Raw genomic sequence first — 26,132 nt, forward strand, 5'->3', positions numbered from 1 at the left:
AGCCTTGCATTGATAAGAGACCTGTTGACAATTTACAAGAGAATTGTGGGAACATTAATAAAGCCATAATTTACAAGATAATTGTGGGAACATTAATAAAGGCATCGACTTAAGCTTGACCAATGAACTTGTTATGTATTCGACCTTTTAAGTGCTGAATTAAGTTCGAAAGTGTTACATTCTTGTGATCAAACAATAAAATACTGCACAATAAATAACAAAAGACGAATCAATGGTTCGGGCCAACCAGTGGACCCCATGACCGATACCCACCGTTAATCGCATATGACACCTGCTACAATGCCAATGATGTTCACGATAAAACTGTGGTCGGAGGAATGAGAAGCGATGTCATTTGAACACAAAGCTCAGCAAAGTCTCCTTCCTCATCGGCTACTTTCGAAGTGACTGAAGTTGGTATCAATGCCAGCAAGCACTTTAAGAAGCCCTTGGAACACAGCAAAAGGTGAGCAGATGTACCACCGATGACCAGCACTGCTCATTCCTCCACGAATCCTCAATGCTGAAACCACTCCAACAGAGCTCAAGAATACCAGTTGCGAAAATTGAGACGAAAAGGAGAATGAACCACATGCTAGCAAAGTTGCTTATCTGCAATTTTTTTTTTTTTTAACATCGATCAGTCATCAAATGAAAGAAAAGAGGAAACAATCTCTAATTACGCTGAAATTACTAACATGTAGCTCTAGATAGTCTAGCGTAGAGACAACTATATTTAGTTTATGAAATTAGTAGTATAGCATGATAAGGAGAAGCACCAACAGCTAAAGCCGGTTGCTGCCCTAGAATTGAAGGTTGAGGATTCATCATCGTGGTGTTGGGGATTGTGTAGTCTCGCTCCGATCATTGTTAACCTGGAAAAATAGTTAGCATATCAGTCAATTAACAATCTCCCACCTACTTTCTTCGAAAGTAAAAATGTAAGAGAACAATATCAGCAAATTAATGTTCGCATATATTCAAAGACAAGACAAAATTATTATGACACGCCGTATATATCTAACATAGAAACTGAAATGCAGCACAAAATACTAAGACAATTATTTCCAGCCAGTCATAACAATTCACCAAGCTAATAAATCATAACCTCCCCACAGAATAATCAATGAATAACAGATGAATAAACAACAGATTCTAGAACTGTCTAAACGAAAATGACCAGGCTTCCGTACTATTTTATCTTAAAATAACATTAGTACATTCTCACAAAAGGAAGCGCTCACAACACTTGCTTCAGTTTTCAAATTCCCACCAATTCATGATATAAGAACAAATTACACAAAATGCCTCATGTTAAAGGGACCAAGTTTAAATCATGCTAGCACCTAAGTTTATCTTTCAAAGCAAGGGAAACAAGAGAGTTCGATTCCCGAATGATGACACGTAAAACACAACGCAAATGGGTGTGACTTATATACGGTCACGTTGAAAATGGTAACACCAGATCCAAGGAGATGAGCAGAACCTTGAACGTGTGGCATATTTGAAGTCAACAGCCAATGAAAGTTCTTGTTGCCAGAGACATCAATGAATGTTTCACCACTTTTCTCAAAGTGAAACAGCTTATACGGCGAAATAGAATAATGCCATCCCTTATTCATCAGGTTTATACATATTTCACGTCATTTGCCCTTCTACGAGGAACAGATTTCACTTTAACTGTTTTTAAGTGAAAACTAAAAACAAGTGATTGACATACTAGTGACTCTTTGAATGGTAATCGCTCTTGATCAAATGGTCAATTGGAAGTGGCATCTTTCAAAATTCAACTGGAAAACTTGATATAGGAGAGGAGTTTTTCCTTTTTGTATCAAAAGCAAGGAAGTGTACATCCACGGTGTAGGATAGTCACAACTTGCCGAGATAAACGTAATACCAGGGGGCAGCAGATGTAATTACCTTTATGCTAAGATCCGTATGGCGCGAATACGAGATATGGAGTTTGCAAAACCCCGTCATATATGCAATGCCCTTCCAAAGCTTCCTTTGCAACTCCAGCTGTCTAAACATCTGCATGGACAGCAATGCGACAACCAACATGCACTTCATTAAATGCATGCATATTTTTCACCCTAATACAAGAAAGATATTCTTCATCCAGAAAAATTCATTGCTCTTACTAACCAGGGTACTGAATCGCAAACACATATGATCAAGAGCGATTACCGGAAAAAGTTGGACCACCATTGGGAAGGAAAGAGCTTACAAGGACAAATGAATCAACAACTGCAGTGGAGAAAAATCACACAATGTAAAGGCAAACCAGCAAGCCCAAGTGCCGCTCCCAACATCAATAAACTATATCCGTGCTTTGGGGAAAAAATCCCAGTTGCTACAGAATAAGCACCAAAAATTCTGGTCATTAAAAGGCTTCAGAATTTTATAAAATAATAAAATACGGGCTAGTCATACAAGTGCAGAGAGAGAGAGAGATAAATGCATGCAGTTCGAACATGTTGGTCAATCTTACTTCATCTCTTTATCACACTGGTTTTCAGAATGTTCTTCCTAAACCATCTTGACTATGTAGTTCTTATCAGGAAAAGGAAAAAAAAGAAAAAAAGAACAATCGAAGATGTAGGGGCAAGTGACACAATAGATGGAGTCATTTGGCACCTCGATGTTGACTCGTCACATCCTGGGATAATATAGATCACTTTTTGGGCTCATTATCAACTAAAAGGTCAACCCATTATCCTCACCGCCTCGCCCTGAATCTAGACCATCAACTGCAATTACAACCTGTCAAGGAAGGCCCTTATCAAAATTAAACCAGCCACCTCGCATCCAGCAATCACTAAACGCTATCATAACGATGTTTTCATGATTTCAATTAACAAGTCAATGACAGGCCAACAGGCTTAGAGCAAGACATAGCCTGCATATCATGTCCTACGAGAGATGCCTTATTCAAATTAAAAAGTCTAAGCGACCCTCAGCATGTCCTGGCTGAATAATATTAGAAACAAAGAGAACTCATGAGACATAGTAAAACAAAAAAAGAAAACAAACCTCTTGTCTAAAGGAATTTATCAATTCTTGAATATTCTTGCATCGAGAATACCTTCACCGCCACATCCTGCAATTGGATTAAATACGAGAGAAAGTTAAAATCCGACCAAAAAAAAAAAAAAATCATCATCGGGGAGATCACATAGGTCTATACCATAAGCATCGCAAACACACGGAAACAAATATGACCAAATGATCTCGGAGGCAATAAAAATCTACACCGCATGACAATAATCAATTGAGACTGGATGCATTTGCCGTGCATCTCAGCAAAGTTATTGGGGAATATACATATAAACATCAATATGGAAGAACAACAGATCTGGCTTTTCAAGGACTATCCATGATTTGCAACAATAGCACTCATTTTAGAGCCTTTTCGGAGTATGTCCTACTGGCATGATGAATAGCCAAACCCAAGATTAAAGAAAAACTACGGGTAAAAGCATACTACTAATGACATTTCGGGCATCGCCGAACTCCTATAAAATCCCTTCCGTCACCCCGTCGTAGAGAGAAAGAGAGAAAAGAGAAAGCGAGGAATTACCTTGACAAGCCGGTGCCGGATCTGGAGCTAGAGGGGGGCGCGGTGGTTCGCCTGGTCCCGCGGTGGTTATTTGTCGAAGAGAGGGAGGGCAGACAGAGACGCGAGTAGAGAGAAAGAGTAAGGACGGACGAGTTGGGGCCGGAACCGGGAGCGAGGTGCGGCGCGGTGGTTCGCCGGCCGGAAAGAGGGAGGGCGAGAGAGAGGAAGGTCGCACGCCGGTCGGTCGAAAGAGGGTGGTCGCACGCCGGAAGGCGAGAGAGAGGGGAGGTCGCACGCCGGTCGGTTGCTCGCGGTCGTCTCGCCGGTATCCTCCTGGTTCGCCGGTTGCTCGCGGTGCTTCGGGCAATCGGAAAAAGCGAGGGCGAGAGAGAGAGGGAGTTCGGGGGGAGAGAGCGAGGGTAGAGAGAGAGGCGCAAAGAAAGAACCCGCGACTGTAAACCCTACAGTACCGGAAATTTTCAAAATGAGCGCCTGAAATTGTGGGTCCCACGAGGACACGTGTCGCGCTGCGAGCGCCTTCTTGTTTGCCACGTTGATACATAAGACGTACCCAATATTTTCTCATTTACTCTCCGTTTCTGCCCACAACTCTCTCTCCCCCTCCTCTCTCCACTTCTCTTTTCTTTCCTCTTGCGTCTGCCATGGCTCGAGCTCGAGTCGGCTCATGGCCGCTTCAGGTCAAGGAGGGACGGCAAGCCGCCGGATGGAGACTGCGTTGAGCTTCGTTTGCGGTGAGATAGCTTGAGGCCGAGCTCGAAACTCGAGCGCTAACCAAAGCTCCGAGTTTGAGGTCGAGCAGTGTTGTCCATGGCTGGCTGCGAGTGTCGTCCATGGTGGATGGGAAAAAACAATACCCAGGAACAGGCGTTCCGCCCCCGGACAGGCGGTGACAGCCATGTATGAGCGTCCGTGTGAGCCCCTTGATCATATGCCCTCCGAACCGCGCAAAGTCCCCGCGAGGCATCGGCGTGAAGCCTCCCGCCTCCGCCGGTCCATGGTCCGACCCTTTCGGCGTCTCCGCCTTTGGATTGCGAAGAAGAACAGCGTGGCGACGACCAGCGAGCTAGCCACAGTGGCCGCCACTGCCTTGACGATCGTCTTGCTTGAGGAAGATGACGAGTCCGGCTGCGGCGGCGCTTGGAGCGAGTCTATTACGGAAGGAGGAGGAGAGTTGGTGACGGTGGTGGCGGTTGGAGAAAAGAGAAGTAGAGAGAGAAGAGGGAGAGAGAGGGTCGCGGGCAGGGGCAGAAGTCGTCGTGGGCAGCTGCTCGGACAAACGAGACAGCGACCTGGTCGTCGTTGGCATCGTCGGTGGCGGAACAACAGCAGCGTCGTCGATGGTGGAACAGAATCAGCGACGCTGGTGACGGAACGGCAAGAACGTCGAGGAGGCGGATCTGACTACAAGAGGGAAGGCGGTGACAAGTTGCAAAGTCACGTCCGCAGTGGCGAGCAAGGGTGCCGCGGCGCTCGGGGCAGCAGCGGCGGGGGCGTGCCGGGAAAACAACGGCGTCAGGAGCGGCTCGTCGAGGCGGTGGGGAGCAGCGGCGTCGGGAGTGGGGATACTCGGTCGAAGATGACCGAAGAAGACTTCCTCCCTCGCTTTCTTTTCTTCTTTCCCACCCCTCTCCCTCTCTCTCCTTTTCTTGTCTTTTCCCTTGCGTGTGTCAGACTAACAAGGGAAATTTTCTCGAAAAAAGAGAAGTAAGAGAGAAGAGGGAAAGAGAGGTGTGGGCAGAAACGGAGGGGAGGAGAGAGGGTAAAGGGGAGAGAGAGGGAGTCTTAACGGAGAAGTTAAGACTGACAGGTAGGCCCAAATTTGCCACGCGTCGACTTTTGTATGGTGATGCACTTCGCCTCGTACACCTACTCCCATGGTATAAAACTGGGAGGTGGATCTTTGAAATAGAGAAGGAAGGGAGACGAAAACTGAGAGGAGGAGGCCACCCAACACGGAAACCATTTTCATTTTGAAAGTAGATGGACATCCAGTATTCTGGGGATGAGAGTTACGATGTGTATGTGAGCTTCAGAGGAGACGATGCTCTCGACGGCTTTGTGGATCATCTCTACGATAGGCTCTTACGAGAGGAGGTCCGCATGTTCAACGATTATGGGGGACGCCTCTTGGGAGAGGAGATTGAGCTGTCGCTTCTCGATGCGATCAGTCATTCCAAGATCGTCATTCCGATCCTGTCAAAGAACTATCCATCGAGCGCATGGTGCCTCCGAGAGCTGGATGAGATTGTACCCAGCCATTGGGGCCGGATCATCATGCCCGTCTTCTACCAAGTCACGCCCTCGGTCGTGAAAACAGATCCGACGGTTACGGCGAGGCTATCGCCGGGCATAGACGGAGAGGATTCTACCCACAGACCCTTGGGCAATGGGAGAGAGCTCTCAGCTATGTGGGATCCATCCCAGGGTTGGAGATTGATAGGTGAGTGTAATTGAGTAAGTTCGATTGAGTAACCTAGCATCCAAATACCAAGGCAGCGCTTATTTCAATTTTGCTTAATCTAATTAGACTGATGCTGCAACGTGTATCGATATCTGATGTAGCTCCCTCTGATCTGGTACTGAATGTGATCCGCTTGTTAACATTCTCACTCCCAGCTTGCCACATTACTTAATGTTTCGGTTTTGTTGATAAATTTCATTGTTCTAGCTTTACACATATCTTATAACTCAGTTTTTCCACGTTCGATCACTGCATTAAATGGGAGGCAGCGGTTATGGTTGTGATTTTATATCGATATGGTCCAGAAAAATGTTCTTCCTCTTGAAATTGCATCCACAGGAAATCTACCTCTTGCAAGAATATGTCAGTGTAGAGTGATATTGATTTGCTTAATTTCTGTGGATGCAGCAGGCAGCCTTTGCATCTCATCATACTGTGCTTTGTCTCTGTTGATTTAGTAAAAGCATGTACCACTAATTGCATGGCCTGTTTGTCTAAAGCCGATTGCTGTATGCTAGTTTTTGAAAGGAGAGCGTGAACTTTTTCTTGCAAACTACTTCAGAGTTCAGATATTGTTGGACTTACATTAATCTTTGTGCGTGTACCTTGTGCACACGTGCACGCATGATACAGCTTGCCCGAAGATGCTTCGCTCATCAATGTTCTTGTCGCAAATGTGTTGAGGGCACTGAACAGAAACTTCGTTGGCATCGAGTATCATGGAGAAAGAGTTATGAAATTACTAAAAGTGGAATCTAGCGATGTTCATGTAGTTGGAATACATGGCATAGGGGGCACCGGGAAGACAACAATTGCAAGATTCATCTACAAAAGAATATTTGATCTCTTTGATGGCTGTAGCTTTCTGGAAAATGTTAGAGAACATACCAAAAACCAGGAGGTGTAGATAATTTGCAAGGTCAGTTGGTTTCTGACCTCCTAGGTGTAACGCATGGACAAATTCATTCTGTTGATGATGGGATTAAGTCCATCAGAAGTAGACTCTTGCACAAGAAGGTTCTCATTGTTCTCGATGATATTGAACCAAGCTCCGGACTTACACCGATTTTAAGTATTCTTGATTCGTTAGGCTCTGGAAGTAGGATCGTAATTACCACCAGAGACGAACAGGCTTTAGATAAGTTTGAAGTGTCCCTGAAATATGAAGTCGGGGGAATGCTAGAAGAGGAAGTCGATGAACTATTCCGCACTCATGCCTTCAGGGGGAGACCTGCTCCATTTGACTTAGCTACTCTGTCCAAAAATTTAGTATCGACTATTGGCCGGCTTCCTTTGACTGTTGAGGTTGTTGGGTCATATTTATATTCTAAAAGCAAGGAGGTGTGGGAGCAGACATTAAATGAATTGAGAAAAGTACCTGAGCCACAAGTTCAACAGAAATTGATGGTAATAATCAAAGCATTACCTGACAAGCAAAGACAGATATTTCTGGACATTGCTTGTTTCTTCATTGGAGAGGACAAAAGTGTTGCATACTACCTGTGGTCTGACCGTGATTCCACAAGCAGATTGGTATTAGAAGACCTCGTCAATTCGTCTATTGTTAAGATTGAGAACGATAAGTTATGGATGCATGATCAACTTCGAGACCTAGGTAGGGATATTGTCATAGAGGAACATCTTAAACTTGGAAAGCGCAGTAGATTGTGGAGTCACGAGCAAGCCCAAGTTGTGTTGGTGAATAAAAAAGTAAGATACAAGTTCATCACTGTTTTTACCTTACTTGTATGCCTTACGACTCATGTTCCTCCTTTCATAGAAAGAAAACTAATTGGGGTGCATATTTTTAGCGGAAAAAATGATTTGAAATATATTTTTCTAAAAATGATCATTTATATTACTTGAAATAATTAGTTAACGAAAATTTTTCATTATTGATAACAATTTATGTCTACTTATTTTCGTGGATGATGAAAATATTTGTTGTTCATTCATTTTTGTAAGAGATGAAAGCCATCATTTTTTAGAATTTTTTTCCAAGTCATTTTTTTTTTTTGAACAAGTTGATCCTTAATAAAATGGTTTCTTTAGTTTGAAGTCTCTAAGCATTTATCATCTTCACATATTTTTGTGTGGAAATGCCAAGTCCCTTGGTAATCCAAATCCTGTATTCCACATGTAGGCAACGGAAAGTGTTCAAGGAGTTCTTCTCAAATTTGGTAGTGGGTCACAATACAGTTTTGGACCAGCACATTTCGCGAGGACGTCAAACATAAGATTCCTTCGATTGGATCAGGCGAACCTCGAAGGAAATTTTGAGCGGCGTCTGTCAAGTTTAAGATGGCTCCATTGGCAAGGTTGTCCTCGGCATCTTCTTGCTGAAAAATTGGATTTGACGGAGTTGGTTGTTCTAGATCTTTCCTGGAGCAAGGTCAGTGACAAATGGAACGGTTGGAATGAAATCAAGGTAGAGAAGTTCATTATTATTGATTTCATTTGTCAAATTGTAGCAGAAAAGTTGACTCTTTTGTTATTCTATTTTCTGACAGAAAGCCAAGAAATTGAGAGTTTTGAACCTCACTGGCTGTTATGATATGATAAGAACTCCAGACTTATCTCATTACAAATGTTTAGAGAGATTGAATCTTGAAAGGTGCATTCGATTGGTTGAAATCGGTTCATCAATAAAAAGTCTGGAGAGCTTGGTTTTGCTGAACTTGAGGTTTTGCACTGAACTCAATAAGTTGCCTGAAGAGCTGGGTTCCCTCAAATCCTTGGAAGAGATTCTTATAGATGGAACTGCTGTTCAAGAAATTCCTACCTCCATCAGTCCTATGCAAAATCTTAGAAGATTCAGTGCCTGCAACTGTCTTTCATTGATCCGGCTGCCCAATTCAATTAGTCATGTGAAATCTCTTAGAGTCTTCACACTAAATGGTACCAAAATAACTAAACTTCCCCTGTCTGCAGAGTTAGAAAAGCTACAGCACTTGTCAATAAATCATTGTAGGTCAATATTGAAGTTACCAACGTCCTTGGGGAGTTTAGCTTCATTGATCGAACTTGATTTATCAAGCACTGGAATTGTCGAATTACCTAATACTGTCAATAAGTTATATCTTTTAAGAGTGCTCAAAATTGATTTTACTTTTGTACGAGAGCTGCCTTGTGCTATATGGAAGTTGAAGAGCCTTGAAGAGCTGCATGCTTCAAGATGTCGGAGTTTAGCTGGGGAAATTCCTAGAGATATTGAGGAGCTTTCGAGATTGAGGGTCTTGAGGCTTGGATACTCTCGGATTCGTGGTCTACCAGATAGCATTTCTACACTTCCCAATCTGCAAACGCTTGATCTGCTTCATTGTGACAAGCTCCATAGAGTGCCCAAGCTTCCTTCCACTTTAATAAGCCTATCTGTCAGTTCTAAATTGATGTATACAATCCCAGACATCAGTAGGCTGGTTAAGTTGGCAGAGTTATTCTTGGCTGATGGATCCCAGGAACTGGTGTTACCTGACCAAAGTCAAATTGAGGCAAAAGGACACACTTATTTAAAGCTCGGGAGTTTGTCAGAGCTAAAGATATTGCAGCTATCTATGTTAAAGATCCAACTACTACCTGTTGGGTTGGATCGCCTTTCTAAGCTCACAAAGCTCTCCCTTTGCTGCATTCACTTGAAAAAGCTACCGCAGCTTCCTCTGGGTTTATTCACCCTCTCACTTCGCCAGTACAAATCGCAGACGAGATTGCCAGATCTTTCGTATTTGGAGCTCCTGTCAGAATTTGAGCTTTTCGACTGTGCTGTAACAGAAGTTGCAGGCCTCAGGGAGTTCAAATCCTTGCGAATTTTCAGAATATCTCACTGCAACCTGCAACAGCTGGATGAGCTGGAGAACTTGATATTTTTAGCATCATTGAATGTTTCGTATTGTCAAAGCCTTGAGAGACTTCCCAATCTATCAAAACTGAAGAAGCTGAAAGATATTAAAATTAAGGGCTGTCCGAAGATTCAGGATATTAAAAGCGTGGAACACCTGCATTCCTTCAAGAAGCCAAGGGGTGCCATAATTGAGGCAGAAAGCTCATCTGAGGTAACCAACACTATTATTTTCCCTCTGGACCACATAGATGGAGGTTGGCACTTGATTAGCACGTGTCATGTTTGGAATTTTTACTAAGATGAATGAATTTCTTAATAATGAAAAAAGTGCATGACATGATGAATTACGAGGAACGGGACATTTTCTCCCATTAACACATGCAGAATAATTTTTCAAATGAAATTTGAGTCATCAAGACTTTGTATTTCTTTCATCTTTTTTAGTTGAAAGATGGATCCAAATTTGTACGGACTCCACTTCTTTGAAAGAGCATTTTACTTTTTCTTGTATTTTTCTGCGATATACAACCAAAGAACTTCTATTTATGCCAGTTAGTTTAATCATGCTTTTGGGAGGTGTTGTTATGTATTCAATCCAGAGCATTGAACGTTGTATTGGTATCTTAAATCTTTAATGTGTTGCAGAAAAGCGCTGGCTTCTGTACTAGTATCTTAAAATTTTTATGGGGTGCTTCCGTAATATTCAAGATCTTAATCCAAAGTACTTTTGATAAATTGGGATGAGTAGCTCATAGAAGGTATTCCATTCTTCAAACTTTTCTCTTTTAATTCAGACTTGTTTGATGAGCTACTCTTCCAAGGATATAGTCTGATCGATACCGTCAATGAAATCTCAAAACTCATTTGGTCTTTTTTCACGTTCAGTCAATTTGAATCTAAGCATCAGTCTTTATAACCGTTTGACACATGGTAGAAGTCTTATTTGATGCACTGAATACATGCTTACACAGGTTTTGTCACAGGTGGAGTTTAGCAAACTAGCTAATACCAGACATTCTTCCATTCAGGGTGTCAAATGCAAGGATAAAGGTATGCTGTACATTGAGATTGTCAAATCTGAGTTGCCCTGTAAGATTTAAGTATGATTTCAACCTTGCAATGTAGAACGCTAAAAGAGGTCATGGCTAGAAAGCTGCCAGACCATAAGGATAGGCAGTCAAAGGATTATTTCAAGCTATGCCATGCTGTTGGAACTGATTAGACCTTAGACTAATTTTTTGGGCTAAATAGAAAATTTTACTCCTTATTTAATGCTCCTCTTCCTCCTAAAGCACAAGCAAAATCTTCCGATTCTGTCAAGTCAATAACTGAAACTATGGGCGCTTCTTCTAACTTGCAAAATTCTCCCTCTGTTGCAGGTTCATCCGCCACGTGGCATAGAGTGAAGGTAAACTACAGATGTCTTGCTTTCTATCTCACTCCATCAATGAATAATTCTGTATTTCTTTCAGGCTGTTGCTTCCAAATTCAGCTGTCAGATGATTTCCAGAACCAAGCCAACACACTCTTTTCCACATTAATCAAACTTAAGTGTTGAGCCAGATAAGAGGGACAGAAACTACTGGCATCTCGCTATCAACAGAGTAAGAAGATGTGCCACTTGACAGAGCATCGACTATCCCTTCTTTGGCAACGATTGGTTCTGCTGTGCCTCCTCCTCCTGCTCAACCGTAGTCATCATCAGCAATGGACAAAGATAAAGCCCCTATAATTGTCGAGGCAGATTTACGTGGTGGCGGAGAGGAATCTCTTTTCTCAAAGATCGAGTCTCTGTTGAGTGATGACTCAGGAGAGCAAAATACTGGGACAGAGATGTCACAAGCAAGTCATTTTGATCTTCAAGCATACCAGAATGCATCGCAAGAGTTGGAAATTACAATGAGTCAGGGACTCCAGGCAATCGTGTTTAATCCCAAGCTACTTGGTCAATTGCAAGAATTACTGAACTTCTTAGTCGAACAAAATGCACCAGAGGTCTCTACTATTGGATATCAATGTGTCTATCTCAAATTGCAGAACTTTATTCAGACTCAGGTGACTCCCTCTCTTCCCAATAAAAGATCCTCATTGAATGTGAGGGGTTAGAATGGGAGCTCAAAATGGAAAAGTTTCTTTTGGCGTCTGACAAGGATGAAGTTCGTTTGATCAAGAAACAATGTGAAGAGAAAGCTAAGAGTGTGGCTGACAATGAGCGAGTTATAACCCAACTTCAAGCAGAGATTGAGGCACGCAAGCAGACAGTTGAGAATGCAAAGTCAGAAATATCATATCTGTCGGCAATGAGATTGGAGAAAGTTAAAGAACTGAAGAATTAAATACGAGCAGTTCCTCAGTATGAAGAGAGAGAATCCAAGCATGGAAAAGAAGAGAAATCAAGCTTTGGAAATGATTGACAAAATCAATGTAGAGTGGAATGAATTGTGTGCGGATATTAAAGGCCGATTAGCCTCTAAATAGGCTGGCACTTTTCACTTTCTTTTATTTGAATCTTCTTGTATTTGAAAACTTTTCCATTCTGGCAAAAAAATACAGGTTTGGAGTTTCATTTGTAGTTATTTATCATTGCGGAAAGCGTGAAACAAGGTCTATTGAAACAAAGAGAACGCTCACCTTGCAAACTCAGCATGTCACTTGGCTTGGTCTGCAATCTCCGAAGGCTCCCTGTAACTAGTCTTGCCAGAGGAAAGATTGCTGGTCTCAGGAGGCAGCAAGCCATGCAGAGTCCTCTATGCAGCACCGGGCTTCTTGCTTTTCTTTGCCATGGTCCTCTTTGGTAGAGAAGGCGGTCTCTGCGATGATATCGGTGAAATTAGCATAACGTAGATATTCCATACGTGCTCTCTCCACTGCGAATTTCAGCAAAATCCAGATGTACCCATGCACGCAAAGACGTGGTTTTGTCTATGATGCCTTGTTCTCCGGGGGAAACCTTAGCCACCATCCAAGTATATCAAGAGAAATTCATAACCCTGTCGATAGAGTTGGCAACAGGGTGTCCAAGATATGAACAATTTTAGGCTCCAAAGCACCATAATTTAAGATACCGGAAAGACCGCATGGCAGGAATTTTGACATAGCATCTAGGTTAGGACCTTGTTTTAAGTAGGTGGTATCCCTTTAGTACGCCTAGCACTACGTAATTTATATCATGGGTTATATTCATGTTGGTGTGACGATCAATCCAAGTGATTACTCGAGTTGCAAAATTCTAGGTCTTGTGGGATTCAAAATTGGAAAATTTTGGCGTTGGTAGAACTTTAAGGTTGCTGATATTATTTTATCTTGTTAAAAATTAAACTAATCTTCCCGTGTAGGCTATTGAGTATTGATAATTAACTTTGTAATTTAACGGTGACTAAAAGCAATAAGCATGTGATGGGTCATTTCCTACCTTTGGACCTCGAGCTCTATCCAATGTATCATTTGACCACATCCTCCAACAAGAATCTACCTTTATTTTCCACAAAAATAAACTAATTAGAGTATGATAATTAAAGGAGAATCATACTTGAATATTTGGCTTTCAATATTTTCTTTTGGACACACTTGAATTTTTATTTTTGGTCAATTTGTACTTGAATTCACCTCCTCATTTTTTGCCATTTCTCCCCCTTTTTCGTTAATTTTTTTTCTCAATTCCTTTCCTCAATTTTCTTCACTTTAGCTTTTTTTTTTTAATCGCACGACGATTATATATTCAGAATAGTTAACTTTCAAGAGATATATTTCTACATCACATATAGCATTTGGTCAAAGTTTGAAATAATTATTAAATAAGAAATATTTTCATTATCAATATAATTTATGTTTAAATATTTTTCATTTATATATTTTATAAATGTTACATTCTCAAAATGGTTTATTTTTCATGAAATAAATTATGCTTTGTCAAAATTTATAATTAACACTTAACAAAGATTGAGTCGGATAGGAGTAAAACCACGATAGATATGTGGAAATGACAAATGATTTCACACACCCAACAACCGTTCGTTACTTTGCTTTTATCCGCTGGTCATTGGATCTAGGTTTAGGCACGTCGGACCGCTCAAATCAGGAACCACTCAGACCGAACCGGATCTGGTCAAGGCCCAGGAATCAGTTGACTGTAGAAATTCCGCACGGACGGAGCACCTGCTTCCCATTAATCAACCAGGGCAGAGCGTGGCATTGTCAAGAGTCTGTCCGAGGAAATTTTCCGAGCATTCGTGAGTCTCCTTTGCAGCTGCAGATGGCGAAAGAAGCTCCTTACGGCGGTTCGAGTTCTGTATCATCGGCTTCGGTGACGGGAAACAACTTCGACGTGTTCCTGAGCTTCAGAGGAAGCGACACCCGACATGGGTTCACCGATGTTCTCTACAGAAGCCTCGTCGATCACGGGGTTCGCACCTTCTTAGACGAAGAAGAGCTTTCCGAAGGAGAGTACATCAAGAAGCAGCTCCCTGAGTCGATCAAGCTGTCGAAGATTGGCATCCGATCCTGTCCGAGGACTATGCCTCGAGTAAGCCGTGCCTTCGTGAGCTGGCTCAGATGGTCGAGTGGCGCAAAGAGGGAAGAATGATCATCATGCCCATCTACTTCTTGATCACGGCGTGGGATGTGGAAATGAAGGATGGGAGGGGTCCCTACGCCGATAAAATTGCTGCACACAAGAAGAAAGAAAATCCGGATACGATCCAGAAATGGGTGGATGCCCTCGAAGAAGTGACATCTGTGAAAGGGCGGCAACTGACCGGATATACTGGGTAAGGTTGAAGAAGGATCTGTAACTAGTTTTGCTTTGTTTTCTTTTCTTTTCTCCGTTTTTTGTCCTGAATAATGTGGCACTCTCATGCTCACTTCAATTGATTTCACGGCAAATTGCCCCCATATACGAAAGCGGCGGCCTGTTAAGGGTTGCGATGGGCATGGCCGATGGTCACTCTGAATTGACTGGGGCACACTCTTGCATTTGTACCGAGCGTTTAACCATTCCGTCGCATTCACGTTTCATCAGTTTCAGATCTTTATCCCCAGTTAACAGTGTCCATGACTTTGTGTACTTTCCTTCTTTCTGAAACTTTTTTCTGTTTTCTAGGCAAGGAGAATTTGTAAAAATGATGGTCTCAAAAGTTCTGAAGAGATTGAGAAAGGCTAAGCTCAATTTGTCTGACAAATTAGTCGGGATTGAAGACCGCTTGCCTGAGCTGAGAAGAATGTTGGATACTGACTCTAGTGACGTGCGGATGATTGTCATCTCCGGCATTCCAGGCATTGGTAAGACAACCCTCGCAAAATCTCTCTACAACGATATCTGCCACCTCTTTGACCGTCACAGCTTTCTCGGTGATATTGGAGACACTACTGAGAAGAAGGCTCTTCTAGCTTTGCAAAATCAGTTGGTTTCTGACATCGTCCAAAGGGACTCAGCAAAACTCCAATCGGTTGAGGAAGGAATCAGCTTCCTCAAATTAAGATTAAGCACCTGGAAAGTCCTCATCCTTTTGGACGATGTGCATGAGAAGTCTCAGCTTGAAGCTTTGGTTGGAAGTCTCGATTGGTTCGGTTCAGGGAGTAGGATCATTATCACAACCAAAAGAGTTCTCAATTTACGTGAAATGGCAGAAACTGATGACGTTGAAACTTACAAAGTCCCAGAGATGGAGGATAGTGATGCTCTAAAACTTTTTTGTAGATACGCCTTTGCTAAGGATTGTCCAGAACATGACTATGTTGATCTGTCTGAAAGAATTGTGTCCGCTACTGGAAAACTTCCATTAGCTGTTGAGCTTGTAGGTTCACACCTGTCTCTGCTTCGGGATAAAAGAGGAGCTTGGGAATCTCTACTGGAGAAGTTACAAAATGTAACTGATGATAAAGTCGAGAACAAGTTGAGAATAACTTACGAACAATTAAACAGTTTCCAACGGCATATTTTTCTCGACATAGCTTGTTTTCTTTTGGAGAGGATAAAAGAATCGCATCTTACATGTGGGATGAGCTTCAATTGTATCCTTCTTTTGAAGTCGAGATGCTTTGTCTCATGTCCATGGTAAAGATTGGAGACGACAACAGGATGTGGATCCATGATCAGCTAAGGAAGCTGGGCAGGAAAATTGTTCAAGAAGATTGCATGAAACAGGGGAACAACAGTAGACTATGGGCCACTGAAGCTCGGAAGATTTTTAAACAAGATGAGGTCAGATTTGACATTTCCTTTTTTGGTCTGTCTGTTGAATACATAACTCTCCTTGTTTTGATCCCTTTTGGAAAGAGTGAAGCATAAATGATCCTCAGTTCAATTATTGTATTGGGGTTTCATTGGCTTCTGTCTAACAATGGTGTTTGACCAACAGAGCCAAATGAAGGTTGAAGCTCTGTGGCTTGAGATGGATAACACTGAACAAAAAGACATGGATGGTCGATCGCAGACCTCTTTGACTGGTGACCAATTTAAAAGAGTACCAAATCTCCGTCTTCTCATTTTGGATCACTTTGACATTAAGAAGGATTTTAGAAATCTTCTTTCAAAGTTACTTTGGCTCCGTTGGCATGGCTGTCCAAGAGCTTTTAATGTAATCAATTTGAACTTGGAGGTCTTGGTTGTTCTTGATTTATCGTGGAGCAAGATAACTGAAGGTTGGGAGGGTTGGAATAGTATAAAGGTAGCTCAAATACTTTGCATTTCCCTTTTCACTTGAATACTTACTGCAACATTAACAGTTTCTGTCTATTTGTATTGCTTGCAGTTGGCAAGGAAGTTGAAAGTCTTAATTCTCAGAGGCTGTGTTGACTTGATACAAACTCCAAACTTCTCTAATTTCAAGTCTTTGGAGATGATGATTTTAGAATATTGCTCTCATTTGGTTCGAATCGACCCATCGATTGGTCAGTTGCAACGTTTGCAAATTTTAGATCTGAAATTTTGCACTGACCTCGGTAACTTGCCCAGAGAACTTGATTCTCTGGAAGCTTTGAGAGAGCTCCGACTTGATGGAACTTATATAGAAGATATTCCAGTCTCTGAAGATATGAAGCATCTTAAAACTCTCAGCGCCTGCAACTGTAAATCATTGGCACGATTATCCAGTGAAATTGGTGACATAAAATCTCTAGAATTTCTTTCGATTGATGGCTCTGAACTTACCACACTCCCGGACTCAATCAAAAGGCTAGAAAAGTTGAAACAACTGTCTTTGAGAGATTGTCGGTTGTTGTGGAAACTTCCAGACGCCATTGGAAAATTGACATCATTAGAGAACCTGGATCTCTCAAGTACAGGAATAGACAAATTACCACATGCCATTGGTAATATGCATAATTTGAAGGTGCTGAGAATGGATGGAAGTTTCATTAGAAAGTTCCCTCGATCTATTGGAATGCTGAAGAAGCTTGAGGAGATTCATGCATCACGCTGTAGGAGTTTGGAAAAATTCCTGAGGAGATCAAAGGCTTGTCTCGTTTGAGAAATTTGGTATTGTCAGATTCCAATATTCCCAGCCTACCAGGGAGCATCTCTAGTCTTTCTCATCTTCAAAACCTTGATTTATATGGCTGTGACAATCTTCATGAGGTTCCTCTGCTTCCCACTAGTTTAGCCACTTTTCGTCTCACTTATGACTCAAGTAAATTGAAGTCTTTGGATATTTCAAATCTGACCAATCTCAAAGAGTTGTGCCTTGCCAATTATTTGGAGGACGAGGCATCTCCCGGCACAGACGGATATTTGATGGTGGAGCCGATCAGCCTTTCGGGGATTGGCAAAGTGACAAAAGTTGAGACCTTGAAATTGTGCCTCCCAGGCGTCACTAAACTACCGGAAATGGATGCTCTCAAGCAGCTAAGGAAGCTTGATCTTCAATGTCCAGACCTACAACATCTCCCACGACTACCCAAAAGTTTGAAAAAACTAACCCTCCGAGACTGCAAATCCTTAAAGACATTGCCGGAGCTTAAGTATCTCAAGTCTCTATCTGGATTGGAGCTTCTGTTATGTTCTGTAATGGAAATCGAAGGACTTCAAAATCTCTCATCCTTGGTAGCCTTGCTTATTTCTCACTGTGAGCTGGTAAAGTTAGACGGCCTTGAATGCTTGACATCGCTGAGAACATTGACCATCTCATACTGTGATTCCCTTCAAGGACTGCCAGATTTGTCGAACTTGAAGAAGCTGAGAACACGTCATATCCAACATTGCAAGAACATAACTCAAAAGGACAGCCTCTAGTAGTCGAGCTCCCTAGAAAGGCCAGATATTTGCGAAGGTTGTGGTACGCCTCTGGTCTAAATGAGGACTCGAAAGAGATCCATTTCATGCTTCCTCGAGTAAGTCTGAAGTTTCTGAGGCCAATATTCATTCTAAAGGTCATGCGTCTTTTCAATTTAATGACGATCCGTAAGTTTCACTTGCATTGGTGGACTTCCTTGTGACTGGAATGGCTTCTTCTTGGATATTTCCATTTTTCTTTTTCACTTCTTTAGAGAATGCAATATTTTTCCTTTATGAAGTTATTCTCAACAATGCCCAGCAATTGCTTGGTATACCACTTAACACTTCGACTTCATTGTACCATTTTCACAAATATGTGAATGAGTGCATGAATCAGCATTTCTGAATTCCCTAATCATTCTGGTCATTGTTGTTCTTAATTTCTTCCATCTAACTGACTGATTATCCTTAGTAAGATGATATGCCCATTTATTCAATATACATGGAGTATTCGCTAGCAGGAGTATTGTAATGGAAGAAATAACTGGATGTGATCTCTGTTCATTTCTTTTGCCCAACGATGATGTATAGAATGGTCATATCTGAATGTGATGCAGAAAGGCCAAATATATGCTCATACACCTCTACATAGACAATACTGAGGGAAAAATCACCATGGCATGCACTTTTTATGTGGGAATTATTTATGTGATTAATGAGAGGCACCCGATAACCCTGATGATCTAGATGATTACAGGATGAAAAATTCAAAAAGAATGATGAATTGATGTTACTGAACCTCATCTGGCATTAGTTTGTTGTTTTTCCCCCTTGAATAAATTTTACATGCTAAGTAGTTTATCTACTTGAATGAATATCATTCGACTAGTTTTAGTGTTTTCTGGGTACTCTGAAATATCTCTGTGAACTAATGGCTCGGGCTGAGCAGCCAACTTAGGCTGAGCAGCAGGTAAAAATGTTCCATCATGAATAACCCGGATTAGTATAGCACATTCCAGGACGGTCTTGCCTTTCACAACCAAATAAAATGCATCTCTTCGTTGCCAGGCCAGATCAAACAGAAGATTCAGAAGCTGTGAAGAGACTTGCATACATCATACAGTACCCACTTATTATAGTTTCCTTCTTGGTTAGTCCGTGGTAGTAAAGACCAGGCTGAGGAATCTTATGTCACATGGGTAGAGGAGCAAGGCGTGACTTCACTCAATTACATGTTTCTGAATCTTCTTTTTTCAACATAGTTGATCTTTACTTGCGTCTCTGCATGATTCAGGCATCTGCTTTTGATATTTACGTCCTGCTTCATTAGATGATCCCTCCGAAGAATGTAACATCTCTGGATTTCCTTTTGCTTTTTAGACACATTCCATAGAAGTGTTTCCCTTGCATTTCTATTGGCTATTTCTACGATTTATTGTGTTGAAATCTGCGATATGTCGGCACCCACTCTGTCATCAGTTTATGATCTCTTAATTCCTAGATTTCTGCGAATGTACCATAATATGGTTGTATGGTGTCAACTGTCAACTTAAACAGACTCTTCTGGACAAGAGAATTGAAAGAAGAAAAAGGCAAACAGATTTCCTGAGAATTGACCGCCACAACTTAGTGGCATTCAAACATGAGGCTCCCCGATGTTTCTATGAGCAACAACAATGAAGCCCGACCGAGAGTGATTTCCGAACTTTTCTCTTACGTTCCCATTATATGCCCTTCAAAATTTTGTACCACTTGATATACCAGAAATTGTATCCTTCGAGATCTTCATAGAAGACCCTTCTTCCTATACATTCCAGTTCATGTCATCATCGATAATCAAATTCAAAAGTATCTTTTGACTTTACAGTTTTCAATGCCACAAGCATCTCTCTTTAGAAAAAGTAACCACCAACATTTTCCGATGATGGAAAATTATTCGAGTAGTTATGTTCGATTTATGTTTTCATGAAAATCGAATACTGGCACGGTGAAATATGTCGTGAATTAAAAGAGCCGATCATTTTGGTTCCTTCCAATTTTCTATTGTATTTTCCTTCCAATTTTCTATTGTATTTTTATGCGATTAATTTCTTTCCCTCGTTGTTGCTTAATACTCACATGTATGTTTTTGTCTTGTTGGTTTGCTTTCCGTGCTCTTCATTATAACGTGCCAAGAAAAAGATGTCCTATTAATATCTTGATTTCTTTTTATCGACCTTTTTCAAGTTATTATTACAATTTGCACACATTGTCAATTGACATTTTGAACCATGTTATCGTGGTTTATTCAATCTATAACGTTCGGCCTTCATGTTTGTAGTTTCATATTGAAATTTTTCAAAAAATTTCTATTTTAACAAGAAATGTCATTTTAATACTACTATCTTTACTTTTATCTTATAGTATATTTTTCCCATTAATATAAAGAAGAGTACTACGTACATTTTGTTCAATTAATCAAATAAGCCATGATATTCAATTGCTAGAGCTGCAAATTTTTCATTCACTGTTTGAAGTATGTGCAAATTTTCCATGCAATGAACTTTTTTTTTATGTTTTTTTTTATGTTTTTTTTTTCCAAATCCGCATTCAGGAAAAGAAAAAGGAAAGAATTTCTCTTACTATCCAATGAATGAGAACGCATAAAATCATCTTCCCAGTAAGATTATTTTGCTGTTAATCTATGTATTGAGGTAATATGACTTTTAATTTTTCTAAGTAATTATTCTATGGGCTGATGTTGGCTTTTTTTAATCAGGATACATGCATTGCTATTGATTCCAATGATCAATTTGAATAGTGATCAATTGAGTAATACAATTATCTATAGCAAAATTTCAATTTATTCCACGAGTGTTGCGTGGGGTGATAGACTTTTTGGCCATCAGCCCACTGTCAAGACAAATAATTTTGTGAAAAATCCAGATGAGCGTTTTCCAAATTCATATTGCTGTTTGCCATAGTAGCTTTTGAAGGCTCTTGCAAATGCAGGTCTTCTGTCTCCCATTTGCTTTAAAGCTCATTCCCTTTGTGCGTTTTATTTCAGTGAAGAAAATGGAAGAGCACGTCTTTCTGAACCGTGGTGGGTCATGGCCTCGATTGAGAGCAGTAAGCAAGTGGTGCAGATAATGGAAGAGCACATCTTCCAAATTCTTGTTGATTGACTGAGAGCAGAAAGCACGTGGTGGGTCATTGCCTTCCCTTGGACCTTGATCTCCGCCCAATGTTATCATTTGGCCATATCCTCCAACAAGAATCTACCTTATCTTCCACAAAAATAAACTAAAGGAGTGCTTTTAAAGCGTGCGAGGGAGAGAGGTTAGAGTATGATATTTAATTCTAAAGCAGATTATACAATTAAGAATTAATATCATAAAAAGTCTTAAACTAATACACCCATGATAAATTTATCCAAAACCAAATTTTTACCACGAAAAATTTCAACCAGACGCTTGTGACAAAATCATCATCAGTTAATTTACATTAAATTTTACTATCAAATTATCAATTTTATGACATACACAGTTGACTGGATACTCTCCATTTATCATAACTCTACCAGTTTGTAGTTTTTCATAGTATTAATCTAATTTAACATAAAGTAATGGATGATAAATTTGTTACAAATTATACTAATTAAGGGATTTTAGTGATAAAAAAAATTAATTTTTGGATAAATTTATCAGAAGTGTATCAGTGTGAGATTTTTGTGGTATTAACCTTACAATAAAAAATGGTTTACAATTATGCTTATTGTTCATCAATCTAAAATTACGACAAACAATCATTCTATATTAAAACAAGGTTTTAACAACTTAGTTGACGATATATTTAATTATAATGATGACTATCAATTTATTAATTGTGATTTTAGAATACATTTTTGTAAATGAATTATAATGTGTATCAGCATATTTTATTAAATTCATTAGAATTAATATCCCATTCTATTTTCACAATGCATTTCCTGTAATAAAGCAAAAGAACCCTCATTGTACTCATCCTGTAAACTTACCGAATAAAAGTTATCCCATTCCGTTTTTATTGTATCCAACACAAATTTAGTGGAAATTGAATAGGTTATAGTTGATTGGTGTCGCTTAGTCTACGAACTTTGAAACTTTTAAATTGATATCCATTCGGTTTGTTTGCCGGTGATAAAAAAAAAAATTGTGACTTTGATGGATTAGCCCTTTCCCAAACTTGTCCATTCGATCTTTGGGTTCAATAAGTCTAGCGGTAATTCTTATTTGTGTTGGCTAAGTTAGGTCAGATTCATCATTAATGACCATTGAATTTATGATTGTCACACATAAGACCCACATAATTTATGATTGTCCATTTGATCCCATGTAGCAGACTTCGATTTAGTTGATTGGTGTCACTAAAGTCGCACACTTGAATTCACCTACTCACTTTTTGCCATTTCTCCATTTTTTTTAAATATAATTTATCATTTTTCCCTCAAGTTCTTCTCTTTTGCCTTTTTTAGCATGACCATCGTATACTCAAAGCAGTTAACTTTCAAGAGACAAATTCCAAGTTTCATCGGACATATTCCAAGTTTCATAGGTCCAGTTGATCACAGCCCGTGGTCTTTAAATGTCATATACTCTAGCATTCTCATATTTAAGCTCATTTATTGGTTTCTACTTTTTCTTATATGGGATAATTTTCCATTAAAAACTCTCTAAACAATCCCCACAAATTTGGGGGACTACTTGTTCTTAGTTATAGTGTTGGGGGCAAAAGCATCATGGTGGTAACATGAGAAAATTGAATTAGACAAATTGAGATAGATTTATATCAAAATGCGATACAAATATAACACACAAATAAAATGTTATGTCCCACAACTATTACAATTTATTTTCCTGCCCACACACTCAGCCTACCTCATACTAAGACAAACTCTTTAACTCTTTGTTTATTCATTTCTCTCGCGAAGCCAACTCTCTTCCTCTCTTGTTCTAAAGCTCACACTTTGGTTCCGCTGCTTACTCCCAAGCTCCAGGTAAAACTCTGTTTGTAGAGCTATTGGCATAATTACAAAAGCTGCCGCCCGAGGAAAATAACGTGGCCGCATAAGTTGAAGTGATAGAACCATGCGCTTCACGTGTAGATTTAGATCTCTAAGAAAGAACCATACTTCTTCAATTTGTCTGAAGGAATTTAATGCTTGCCTCCCAGCAAAGGAGAGCCCTGTTATTAGTGGACGTTCACCTCCTTCTAGTTTTACCATTTGCTACATGGTAGCCTAATTAAGTAATTATTGATTTCAAATAAATAGTGCTTCTTATTAAAAAAATGAGAAAGTAGTATTCTCACTTTTTATTGCTTAGTTACATGGGAAAAGGACACTAACAATTCCATAACTTTCATATAACACTCGTTTTGGTGTCATAATTATTTAATCAATCACTTAAATTTTATAACTTCTAAAAATATTCACTTAAGTGACATCAATGATTTCCATTATCAGAAAATCCAATGTGGCATGAATTTAATCTAATTTGATGTGACTTACCAAGGCACTGATATCATCAAAAGTCTGTAGAAAATTTTTTTTCTTTCTACCCAAAATTGATAAATTGGGGCTAGATTAGATCAAACCAAAAAGCCCAACCGTTACCTTAACCCAAAATCAGGTCCACAAGTGACAAGTCTTTATCTTGTGGGTGCCGCCAAAGGATGCCCTTGAAGCAAATGTCTTCGCCACCGCCATCAAATCAAATATAGCTTCCCCCTCTTTGTCTATAAATTTTGCTGTTTGTTTCCTCTCTTCTTGTTGTTCAATGTAGGGGTGTGCAATGGAAATTACCCGGACTGAACTGGATCAATTAGTTTTGGGCAATTCCGAGGGGCAGCAGTTCAATTCCCAATTCCATAAAATTGAAATCGGTGATGAGTGGTCGGGTTCTCAATTCTAAGATGAGAACCAAATCAACTAAAGCTGCCGGAACCGGACCAACTATACTGCCCATGCTGGATCCATTTTTTTTCATTAAGCTTTGTCTTTGCATTGGAAATGGAGGTGGTTTTCTCTCTATCCGACCCCCAGTCTATCTCTCTTCTGTGACGATCCTTTATCTCATGCCCAGAAAAGTGTGCCTCGGCTTCAGCTTCTTTGCTCCTTCCGGCTTCGAGATTTTATTCCACCACTGAGACCTCAGAGCTCCTCCGATGCTGCTTTCCTGCCATTCGCATGAAGCAGAAGCAGAGCATAACGATAACACCACGATGGCTTCCTGTTCTCGCCTTTCCTCGCTGCGTCTCCCTCCTTCCAAGCCCTCCGAGCAAAACCTTCCTCGCGTTCCTCGCATTTCCTCGTGAAGTGCCACCAAACGATTGACTCCAGCCAGAAACGCGTTGCCTTTAAAAAAGAGTCACGTTGAATAAGTTATTATTATAAATCCACGTAAAATTTATTGTCGAATATATGTTGCTGAAGTCAGTCAGTGAAGTGATTGGACATCCCGCCTTGTGGAAGAGTCAATGATTCTATTTTCCTATTCCACTCTAACTTGACTATTAATATGCTATAAATGTATGAATAACAGTTAAATATTTCTTCACTAAATATAAGTAACCATTAGATGCTGAACTACAAATAAGAAAGCCACATTAACATATACTTATAGATTAATGTAAAACGTAAAATTAAACAAATATACTATAAAAAATAATAATCTAATTTAGTATGAGATTAAACTATATGGATTTTAGATCTAAAGCGGATTATAAGAGTAAAAATGTTTCACAGTTATCCTAATAGTTCGTTAATCTAAAATTGAAACAATAAGGATTCTACGATAAATCAATCATTATTGACAACTTAATGGATGATATTCTTTAATTATTATCATGACTATCAGGTTTATTAACTGTGATTTTAGAATACATTTTTGTAAATGAATTATAATGCGTATCTATATATTTTATTATATTCATTAGAATTAATTTCCCATTCTACTTTCACAATCCATTTCTTATAACAAAACAAAAGAACCTGCATTGTATCCATCCTGTGAGCTTACCAAATTAAAAGTTATTTCATTTCGTTTTATTGTTTCAAACACAAAATTAAGAAATTGAATAGGTTATAGTTTATGTTGGAAGTAGTAAAATTGATTTAGATTAAATTAAATTTTACTTGGACTTGTCTTCATACATGGCAGTTGAGTCCAATGTTGGGGTTCCCATACTCCTTAGCAAAGAAGGAAATGAAAGTCCATTATGCATGAAGTCGGCCACTAGACTGGACTTGGGGCATATATTATAATATTATATCCTCTCACAAGCAGCTAGTGGAGTCTTCAAGAAGTAGGAACACGTCGGTCAAAAGAAAAAGGGAAGCAAGGTTCAACTTGCTAACTAGTGACTTGTGCTTGACGTGAAGAAAAAGTTGCGGCAGACCCTTTCACATTAATGTTGGTAACTCCCTTTCACTAAAGACGGCAAATCAAGAGGAAAAGTTCAGCTTCACTTCTTGCATGTTGAAGTCCAGGCGGTGGAAGATGCTTATAAATACATATAATTACGTTAGTTTATTTTTTTAGAGAGTGAGAGAGCTTTAGAAGCATATAGAGAGATAAAGAGAGTTTTAAGCTTAACAAAGCTTGTGTGTACTCCATATTAAGCCTTAGCAAGGCATTTTGAGTACTATAATCTCTGTGTGTGTTTGCACTCTCTCCTTACCAAATCCTTCGAAGCTCGTTTATCCTTTTGGTTCCAACAATTTATTGGTGTCGCTTAGTCTATGAACTCCGGGACTTTTGCATGGATATCCATTCAGTTTATTTGTGGGTAGTAAAAAATCGTGACTTGGATGGATCAACTCTTTCCCAAACTTGTCCATTTGATCTTTGGGTTCGATAAGTCTAGCGCAAATTCTTACTTGCATTGGATACGTCAAGTTAAATCTATCATAACCATTCAATTGATTCTTGCATGTAAGATTCACATAATTCTCACGGAATCAAGGTTTGTGATTGATCCTTGTAACGGACTTCATTTTATGGAAGAAATATTGCAACCTTTAGAC

The 26,132-nt window shown here is 39.9% G+C and overlaps 2 protein-coding genes and 1 long non-coding RNA gene across 12 annotated transcripts in view; 2 read left to right on the top strand and 1 right to left on the bottom strand.

Annotated features, from left to right (window-relative positions):
* The window catches only part of LOC104446618 (transcription factor bHLH121), a 50,959-nt gene that overhangs the window by 9,441 nt on the left and 15,386 nt on the right, over positions 1 to 26,132 (top strand). The gene's annotated exons all lie outside the window — the stretch shown is intronic.
* LOC120291504 lies at positions 516 to 2,712 on the bottom strand. 2 transcript variants are annotated; one of them, XR_005549579.1, is made up of 5 exons: positions 2,638 to 2,712; positions 2,146 to 2,247; positions 1,921 to 2,031; positions 784 to 875; positions 516 to 612 (listed from the first exon to the last, which is right to left on the bottom strand). It is a non-coding gene; the product is annotated as an uncharacterized LOC120291504 (long non-coding RNA). The 2 variants fall into 2 exon arrangements; XR_005549578.1 differs by lacking the exon at positions 2,638 to 2,712 and having other exon boundaries at positions 2,146 to 2,293.
* On the top strand, positions 6,956 to 12,443 carry LOC104439496 (disease resistance protein RUN1). Of its 8 annotated transcripts, none has more exons than XM_039308967.1 (6): positions 6,956 to 7,751; positions 8,185 to 8,433; positions 8,552 to 10,090; positions 10,851 to 10,929; positions 11,175 to 11,287; positions 11,352 to 12,443. In XM_039308967.1, exons 1-6 carry the CDS (start codon positions 7,218 to 7,220, stop codon positions 11,418 to 11,420), a joined length of 2,583 nt encoding a protein of 860 aa, XP_039164901.1. In that variant the 5' UTR covers positions 6,956 to 7,217; the 3' UTR covers positions 11,421 to 12,443. The 8 variants fall into 8 exon arrangements, with proteins under 8 accessions (XP_039164901.1, XP_039164899.1, XP_039164902.1 ...); XM_039308965.1 differs by having other exon boundaries at positions 6,958 to 7,751; positions 8,185 to 8,469; XM_039308968.1 differs by having other exon boundaries at positions 6,958 to 7,751; positions 8,185 to 8,469; positions 11,259 to 11,287.

The sequence above is a fragment of the Eucalyptus grandis genome, chromosome 3, assembly GCF_016545825.1.
Source record: "Eucalyptus grandis isolate ANBG69807.140 chromosome 3, ASM1654582v1, whole genome shotgun sequence".
Lineage (NCBI taxonomy): Eukaryota > Viridiplantae > Streptophyta > Magnoliopsida > Myrtales > Myrtaceae > Eucalyptus > Eucalyptus grandis.